At 46.5% G+C, this 9,758-nt stretch overlaps 1 protein-coding gene across 1 annotated transcript in view; it reads left to right on the top strand.

The window, feature by feature from the left end:
* Positions 1 to 7,397: 7,397 nt before the first annotated feature.
* The window catches only part of LOC123345868, a 46,641-nt gene continuing 44,280 nt past the window's right edge, over positions 7,398 to 9,758 (top strand). The window contains exon 1 of the mRNA XM_044982927.1: positions 7,398 to 9,077. Within this exon, the coding sequence (XP_044838862.1) occupies positions 8,903 to 9,077 (175 nt within the window). The 5' untranslated portion in view covers positions 7,398 to 8,902. The remainder of the gene's footprint in view (positions 9,078 to 9,758) is intronic.

The following is a 9,758-nucleotide window of genomic DNA, read 5'->3' as shown; positions in this document are numbered from 1 at the left end:
CTTGATTATCAGAAACAGAAGCGTTTGGGTTTTGCTATTAGGATAAATCCCCAAAACTGTTGCTGAAATTCAGCACATGGTGAAAACATTTTTAATCGGAAAAGCCCATTTTCCATTTAAAAATAACAGACTTTCGGCCAGCTCTACTTGAACGCCACCAACAGCAGGATCTAAAAATCCTAAGAACAGACCCAGGAATGTGCATTTTCATCCTCTACATCTTGTTAAGCACCAGTGATATTAACCTGCGGTTCACGGTAATCTCTGTCAGTGTAGTGCAGGCTGCTATTTATTCTTCATTTGTATTGGGGTAACACCTAAAGGCCCCAATCATGCATCAGTGTGTGTCACAGGGTGTCAGGTCCCAGGGAACGAAGTCCCATCTGGCCAGTTGAAAACCCAGGGCAGCACCTGGGGTTATACAGGACCAGGGGGACTCTGAGGGCGACAGACCTGGGGCGGGAGGGGTGCTTTGGCGCATTCGTTCCTGGGGGAAGGCTGAAGGTACAGGAGCAGCAAGCAGGGTTGGAGAGGACTGAAGGCAGAAAAGCAGCAGAGGGAGTTGCCTGCTGCTTCAGAGCCAAGAGCTGAAAACACGGGAGTAGTAGAGGGACTCGCTGATGTCTTCACATTGGAGAGCTGGACTCGGGAGAATTGGGAGAGGGCTGGGGGAGTGAGGGACTTCATGCTCCCCTAGTAAAGATGCTCTCTCAGCAGAGAGTCGGGGAGCGGGGGAGGAGTGGGGTTGCACTCCAGCTGGAAGGGCAGGGGTGACTATCTGGATAGAAGAGGACTGACAGAGTCCAAGTGTGGCAGACGTGTGGTATGTAGGGCGTCAAGGAACGAGATATCCTGGGATTTCAGTGACTGCTTGCACTGCAGTGACAAATGGACTGTGTGTTGGGATTTAGGTTTTGGACTATTTGCACAAAGTGTTCCCGAGGAAGGGGTACTGTTGGGACAAGAGCCTGCCCAAGATTCCTTGGGTTACCTGAGAGTAGGAAATGAGGTAGGCCCACTGATTGTGCCATGGCTTGCCACCAGAGTACACTCTAATTGGGGCAGCCCTTTGTACAGCACCTAGCACCCTTGGGCCTGTCAATCACATAACTAAAATGTTGCCCTGGTACACAGCAGGGAAAGAAACATGAATGAAAAATCAATTAGCCTAGGCAGAAAACTGGTCTCAACTTCCTCCTCTGCAAGGAGTAATTGAGGATAAACAACATTGCAGGGATGTTGTAATTATCTCAAAAGGTAAATTCCTTAGATTTATAAATTCCATTATGGTTACACTTGAAAGGAATCTAAATGTGCTAAGGTTTGGGTGTCCAAACTCTGCCTCATTAGATTCTTTGAACTTTTCCTGTGTTATTAGATCATTGCCATCTTGTGTACAGGCTACTGTTGAATATACATGTCTTTTTAGGATTAATGCTCATTACCCCCCTCACTATTTTAATAACAGAAAGATTCTCCTTCCTCAAGAAACCTTAACTCTGCTCTTTAGTGCTATAATGAGGATGGAAGAAGTGAAAACCTTTAATGTCTCTAAAATGGGATGGATAGAAATCGGTTTTCAAAAACAAAATCAAATGTTTAATGTAAATACAGGTTTTCTTTTAAAAAATAAACCTATTTAAAGTTAAAATTGAAATTGACAACCTGAGTTAGAACCTAAACATACACCTCTACCCCAATACAAGGCTGTCCTTGGGAGCCAAAAAATCTTACCGCATTATAGGTGAAACCGTGTTATATCGAACTTGCTTTGATCTGCCAGAGTGCGCAGCCCCGCCCCCCCAGAGCGCTACTTTACTGCATTATATCCAAATTCGTGTTATGTCGGGTTGCATTATATCGGGGTAGAGGTGTACTATAATTTCTTACTTAAAAAGAATTAAGCAGAACTTGTCTTCTGCAAAGTCTTAAATAAAGGCAAACCACTGAACTGGTGGAAGGCACTGGCTAAGCACCTGGCACCAGAGTTTGCTGAAATGATAAACCAGCTTTTAACAGCAGTAGCCTCTGTTGCAGAGAGAATATTTTCTTCATTTCAGTTTATTTAAATAGTTCAGTTCATTGACTAGTTCATTCCTAGTTGGATAAACAAGCTTTTCTATGTTTTCTTTCTTCCAATCCATGACTAATAACTAGCTGTAACAGGATGAGAGCTCCTAGTCCTAAAAATCTTGAAGGACACAGTGACCAGAAACAATCCGCTTAATTCATTAACTCTAGGCACAGGCAACTGGTATAAATGGGAGTGCTGCTACTGGGGGATGGGGCCAGAAAAGGGGAGGGGCCAGTGGGGGCCACTGCCAGGGCAGGTCAGTGAGGGCCCCTGGGCCCCCCACGCGTCGCCCCTGACTATAGAGAATACTTTGTTTAACAAATCAGCTTTAGATAATGTTTCTTGTATATCCAGCACATTTAAGGTAGTTTTTATTTAACTAATAAAAAATTTAAAAAAGTTTGGTGCATTTATAATTGAATTTGATTTTCCATCTAAACAGAGCTTGCCGCAAATCATTATTGTTGTCTATGTGAAAGTAGAAAAAACATTGCTCACCACTTTCTAACATAATAGAAATATAAAAATTAAGAATCTGTACAAACATAAGCTATATAATTGCTTAAATAAATGTGTTGATATACTGTATTCTCCTGGCTAGCAAATAAAACAACCCCCCCACACCAAATTTAGTGTAAAGGCAAGTCAGCATGTTTTAATGATTTCCAACCAGTGAGAACCAACCTCTCGTTGGCACAGGAAGACAGTCAGACAGCGCAGATCTTCCTAGCTCAGGATTCCCTTACTGTCATTTATAATGAGGTGCTTTTAAATCACTCTGGCAATGTCGGGGCCGTAAAACTTTCACAGTTTTATGCTTTAAAACTTTATGCTTCTGGGGGAATTGACCTAGAATGAGAACAGTTGAAAAACAATAGAAATGTGAACATCATTAACATAATAGTCAGGCTGCAGAGAATGTGATCAATTAACCATCATAAGCAACTTTAGCAATGTTACTTCAGGGAGGCAGGCAGCTAGTGCCTTGGTGAATGAATCAATTAACCCAGGCAGGGCTGCTATTTGTGCCTCTAGCCTGCCTCTTGCATAAAAAAAGATGCCCGCTCCCTCCAACAGAACTCACTTAGGCACACGCGTGTGTCTGGCTGATCCTCCAGACACACTGGAACAGATTCACTGCCTGGGCTCCCAGGGAAGAGGCTGATTATGTACTTGTTGTATTTTTCTGCATGGGGGGCACAGAAAAATGAATGGGCAGACCAAATGAATTATGTGCCCCTGCAGGGGCGCAGAATCCCCCCAGACGTAACAGCAGCATGGTGTCACTGAAAACATCTGCTTGATTTGCAGCGGCAGTCAGAAAAAGCTAACGGACTGTTAGGAACCATTAGGAAAGGGATGGAGAACAAGACAGAAAATATCATAATGCCTCTATCTAAATTTGTGGTACGCCCATATCTTGAATACTGCATGAAGGTCTGGTTGCCTCAGCTCAAAAAAGATATACTGGAATTGGAAAAGGTACAGAGAAGGGCAATGGAAATGATATGGGGCATGGAACAGCTTCCATATGAGGTGAGATTAAGACGACTGGGATTTTCAGCTTGGAAAAGAGATGAGTAAGTTGAAGTCATCATGACTGGTGAGCAGAAAGTAAATAAGGAAGTGTTGTTTACTCCTCATAACACAAGAACTAGGGATCACTCAATGAAATTTATAGGCAGCAGGTCTAAAACACAAGGAAGTATTTTTTCCACACGACGCCCAGTCAACCTGTGAAGTTGTTGCCAGAGGAGGTTGTGAAGGCCAAGACGCTAACAGGGTTCAAAAAAGAACTAGGTAAGTTCATGGAGGATAGGTCTATCGATGGCTATTAACCAGGATGAGCAGGGATGCAACACCGTGCTCTGAGTGTCCGTGGTCTCTGTTTGCCAGAACCTGGGAGTGGATGAAAGGGGGTGGCTCACTTGATTACCTGTTCTGTTCATTCCCTCTGAAGCACAAAGTAGCCCGTGCATATGGGCCTATTGCAGTAGACTTACAGCTGCTTTGTTTGACCGGAGCAGGGCAAAATAGCCTTTTCAGATTCTTACCCCTCACCCACCCTGTCTTCCTCAAAATTCCTCCTGCTTTTGGTACCACCCTACCGGTTACCCTGTGTGCTCAGATACACCAGTTCTCCTTCCCTTGTGGCCTACCTGTTGAGTAGATCTGGCTGAATGGGTGGCGTCTGCAAAGACATTCAGGATTAATGGCTATTTTTCATAACAAACTTTGTCAGAAAGAATAGACCCCTTTCAAAATGGCCTCCATATTGCATTGTTCTTGATGGGTCTGAGGCCACAGGATCCCTCAAGGAAGTTGGTGGGTCCCTGCATGTTGAGGAAGTAAAGAGAGAGAGGTGCCCTTCTCAAAATGGCCACCAAGCGAGGACAGGTATGGCTTCTGTCCCACTGAGGAGAAGAGGGGAGGACACCATTTTGAAAGAGGGCAGCTCTGTCTGGCATTCTCTGTAACAGACCATTGTATCTGAATCTGTTCTGCTGAAGGAGAACCTTTCTTTTGTGAAGAACAGCTTGGTGGAGAGGAGGGAACTACCATTAATCCAAAACAATGCAGCCCCTGCACAAACATTCAGTGGGTTTTAACACTATGGGAAGTGCTGTTATTGAGAGTGGAGGGTGACCATTGTAGATCTTGCGATTGCTCCTTTATGGTTTTCATTTTCACTGTCTACAAAACTGAAGCCCATGGGCAATATCTTTGTGCATGAGGTTAGAGGGCCAGGAAAGAGAGGGGATGCATTGGGTGTCCATAATTATCACAGTTTCTTTATTTTTGCATGGCGCTCAGCATAATGTGTTTCTTAATGGGCAAAGGATCTCTTAAATAAGTCACTCGAATATTTGAAAGATGAGACAAGGTGGGTGAGGTAATATCATTGACTGGACCAACTTCTGTTGATGAAAGAGACGGGCTTTCCAGCCACACAGGGCACTCTTCTGCAGGCCCAGGAAAGGTTCTCCGAGCTAAAGTGGAATAGATGGTTTAGCATCAGTAATTAGCACATATTCTAAGGGACCATTCAAGGTAGAATGGCTGGCTAATGCCTCTTCAGTCATAGGGGATTAGTGGCTTACCCACTGTTGTAAAAAGCCATAAATCCAGTGTCTCTGTTCAGTCCGTGATTTCTAGTGTCTAGCAGAGGAATGAATTTAAGCTCCCAGACTCGTCTTTTGAAGGTGTTACGCAGGGATCAGTCGGATTCAGAGGCTCACTTTGTGACAGGTGCTCCCCCACAGGCGACAGGGTGAGTTTATTTACTGGTTATTAAAACAATCATGAAAGTCTCAGTGTGTCTGGGGCGGGGTGCTTCTTGGAACCTGCAAACAGTGTCACTGCTGGCGAATTGGCTCCTCTCCTTTGGGGCTCCCTTCTTGTCATGTTTAGATTTGCTGCCCTTTTAGGGTGTTTTTCCTAAGTGCTCACGGGGATTGGCTGGAATGGGAAGTGCCACCTGCCGCAGGAGAGTGAAGTGAAGGCGTGTGCTGGGGGTTGAGCAACCTGCCAGGCTCTGACTCTTGGCTTTGTGTTGCAGCTTGCGTCTGTAGGAGAAGGGAGGGGAGCTGACTCAAAGCTTTTGCTAAAGAAATAACCCTGAGCAGAGCCCTGGGATTCTCCGCCCTGGGTTTAGGGGACCCAGTCTTGCTCTGCTGAGGTTCGGGGTCCTGCTGGGGCAGGAAGACGCAGTGCATGAAGTGAGGGATCTCTGGTATTCGGTGAGGATGGGGGAATCCTGTGCGGATCAGGGTGGGGAGGGGGAGCATGGAGCAAGGGCGGGGGAGCTTCAGCTAAACCCTGGAGAGTAGAGCAGGGGTTCAATTGGGGGGGGGATACTGGGGAGGGGGGTTACACTGGTGGAGCTAGGACAGGTATGTTTCTCCACTGATCAGATGGGGGACTGTTGTTGGGTGGGGCTGCATGCTGATCAGATTGCGGGGGGGGGGGGGATTGGAGGCTGTGCTGAGCAGTTTATTTGAACTGTGAAACACCCCCCCCCCCACCCCAGAATCTCAATTTGCTGCTGGCTAGGGTGGGAAACAGCCTGGAGGTGTCTGTATCCCATGCAGGGCAGTTCTCCTGGAATTGGCACAGGCCAAGCAGCCCATCCTGCTGCTCTAATTCAAGAGCATGGTTCAGCTCCCAGAAATGCGGGGATGTTAGCAGCTATCTAACATACCCTAGTTGAAAACAGGAGGTTAAACGGCAGGGGCTGAAGCTGCCTCCTCCCATAAGAACTCAGCAGCTGGGGGACAAATTATAGACCGTGAAGCAGCTATTACAATATGACCTATTAAGCCAGGGGTCGGCAACCTTTCGGAAGTGCTGTGCCGAGTCTTCATGTATTCACTCTGATTTAAGGTTTTGCCTGCCAGTCATACATGTTAACGTTTTTAGAAGGTCTCTTTCTATAAGTCTTGTGATAGACCTAGGTCTGCTGGGTACAGCAGAGTAGTAGAAGAGAGAGATACTGGCCACTGGAGAAGCAGTTTTCTGTTCCCTGAGTGACCAGAGCAGGGGCTGCTCCAGGCTAATGAGAACACCTGACTCCAATTAACCTGCTAAGAGTCAGGTGAGGCTGTTAAGCACCTGACTCTAAGGTCCTTCTGATGCTATAAAATTGCTCACTCCAGTCAGGCCAGGGGAGCCAGAGGAGAGTGAGTAGGCACTGCTGGAGGACTGAGGAGTACAAGTGTTATCAGACACCAGGAGGAAGGTCCAGTGGTGAGGATAAAGAAGGTGTTGGGAGGAGGCCATGGGGAAGTAGCCCAGGGAGCTGTAGCTGTCATGCAGCTGTTACAGGAGGCACTATAGACAGCTGCAATCCACAGGGCCCTGGGCTGGAACCCGGAGTAGAGGGTGGGCCTGGGTTCCTCCCAAACTTCCCAACTCCTGATCAGACACAGGAGGAATTGACCTGGACGGTGGCTTCTACCAGAGGGGAAGGTCTCTGGGCTGTTTCCTGACCCACAGGGTGAATCTGAGGTGAGCAAATCTGCCAATAAGCACAGGCCCCACCAAGGTAGAGGAGGAACTTTGTCACAGTCTATAATATATAACTAAACTATTGGTGTATGTAAAGTAAATAAGGTTTTAAAAATGGTTTATGAAGCTTCACTTAAAATTAAATTAAAATGCAGAGCCCCCCAGATGGGTGGCCAGGACCTGGGCAGTGTGAGTGCCACTGAAAATCAGCTCGCATGCCACCTTTGGCACATGTGCCATAGGTTGCCTACCCCTGTATTAAACTAAAAAGTAGGCTTGGAAGGATTCAGTTTTGATGGCACGCAGACACGCTGACGGAAAATATCTCCATTGGTGATGTTTGAAATGTACAGCCTGGCAAAGGAAGAAAAGTTTTTTAAAATATCAACATCTGTCTTTAAATATTGTCTGACCACCTCCCACTGACCCACACTTTCTTCACAGCTATGAAAACTTAAATTGATGTAAAAAAAAAAATTACAAATAAACCAGTGTTATCCACTGAAATGACAAATACTGAATTCTGCCAAGCCTAAGAAGCAAATGCTTCCTGTTGACTTTTTACTGGAACAGTGCCAAGCATTACTGATACTTTCAACACAGGAAAATAATGACTACAGTAGTAGATTTTTAGAAAGGGGTGAGAGTGTGCTGCTTATCTTCACCAAGAAAGGAGAATGGGTGGGTTGCTTTTTGTTCCAGATCTAGCCCCAATCTCTCAACTATGAATACAAACTTGTATGAAGGAGAATCTGTTTAACTGCAGGACCAAAAATGCCTTATGATGATGAGGTTCAACTGAGTGCACTGAGGTCTCAAAAATAGTGAATATTTTAGTGAGTTTCATGTACAGGATTCTCAGGCAGACACTCACTAACTTCTTGCTCTTTGGTTGCTAGCTATCACAGAACAGTGTATCAATGCACGTCCTTTTCAGATGCCGTAGTTTTGTTCGTTGGTTCCCTCCTTGGCTGGTCCAGGCTGTGTAAGGTTACATTTACGTTTCTTTGTTCTAAACAATCTTAATAATACAGTCTTGGAAAGAGATCTGATAGGAGGAACTGTATGACTGCCCATGCTTGTGGAAACAGCATCCCTTAAGAAGTAAATTCACAACAGGAAGTTTTTTTGTTTTTTATGATGTGACCAAATTCTCATGGTGTGACAGTAACTAAGGGTAAATGGCTTCCTGGGAATGGACACTTCCAGGTCTGTTACCTGCTACTGAGATGATTTAGAGGTTCTGGGCCAAAAGCAGGAGCCAGTTGAGTCTAGATGCTGGAGACAGGGTTTGAAATGTTCTTGCCCAGCAATGTCCGATTAAAAACTCTCTTGTTGTCCTGGTAGGAACTTCACTTGTTAGGCGCAGCAGGGTGAGGGGCCGAATGGTGGTGGATTCCAGGGCGTGGGGAGAGACTGCATCAATAAACTATCCTTTTCCTTTAGGCAAAGTCTTGAATTTGGGACCAAAAGCTGGCCAGATCTATGTGCCAAATGTGTGAATGTTTGTGGTGCTATTGGGCTGTTCTGGCAGGGTCTGGGTTCTGCTGGTGGATTAGGATCCATTCTGCGGGCTCTCAACTTGTGCGGTAGAATTCAGAAGCCAAAAACTAACTGGGTGTCATGGTGCTTATGTTCTTGGCCCGAACAGGGAATGACACGAACTGACCCTGCTGTGCCCTGAACTATTCTGACTGTTGCATCTTAGCTTCTGCACAGAACTGAAAGTCACAGAGGGAGAGGAATCGGAGTGACTCTTGCTACAGCTGGAAAGGAGCAGATCAGAGGTGCTCAGAGTAGCCTGTGTGCGTCAGCAGAGAGATGGGGAAAACAGCAGATTCAACTGAGCACACTCCACAAGGAGAGGTGCGCCCCATTTGTAATGGGGACCCTGAGACAAGAGGGGAGATGGAAACTCAAAAGAATCCTCAACAAGAAAAGTTCCTAATGGAGGTGCCAAGTAGGAATGGAGATGCAACGAGAGAACGAGACCCAGGTAATCACAGCTTCATGGTCAGGGAATGGGAGGGGGAGACGCATGCTGGCTTTGCAATTTCCCCCTTCCACTGAGGGTTTGTCTCCTTGCGTTTGCCCAGGTAGCAAGGCCCTGACTGCCCCAGTGGGCTCCTGTTGGCAGTTACCCAGCCTGCACCTGTAACTGCCCTTTGCTGTGTGCAGCGGGGGGGTTGTGGATGAACAGTTCTGGATGAACACGTGTCACTCCTCTTTAAAGAGCAAGAGGCAATGAAATGCTATGAACGAACCCCAGGACACAGTGGGGTGCCAAATATCTATGTGTACTAACTACACACCAGGCCAGCTACGTGCGCACTGCTGCTCGGGCTGGCTTCTCAACTCTAAAACACGGTGAGCGCCGCTGGAGGGCTCCCCAGCTATTTAAAGGGGCGCTAGCCCCATTTCTACACACTACGGGCTCTGCATCTAAAACCCTGGGCCCCTGTTCTGTGTTCATCCCTCTGCTTACCACGAGGGCCAGACTCTCAAACAGGAGAGCATATAGGCCCCCTCACATATTCTTGTATTTCTAATCGAGTGCCTAGAGACCAGCCAGGCTGGGGCCCGTTGTGCTGGGTGCTGTACAAACGTACACACAATGAAAGTCCGAGCCTCAAAGTGCTTAGTCTAGCCACATCTGGGGCACTCCCAGGGTCCCCCA

Source organism: Mauremys mutica, chromosome 12 (assembly GCF_020497125.1).
Source record: "Mauremys mutica isolate MM-2020 ecotype Southern chromosome 12, ASM2049712v1, whole genome shotgun sequence".
NCBI classification, from domain to species: Eukaryota; Metazoa; Chordata; order Testudines; family Geoemydidae; genus Mauremys; species Mauremys mutica.
The sequence above is the reverse complement of the archived record's forward strand: the minus strand, read 5'-3'. Positions and strand labels throughout refer to the sequence as shown.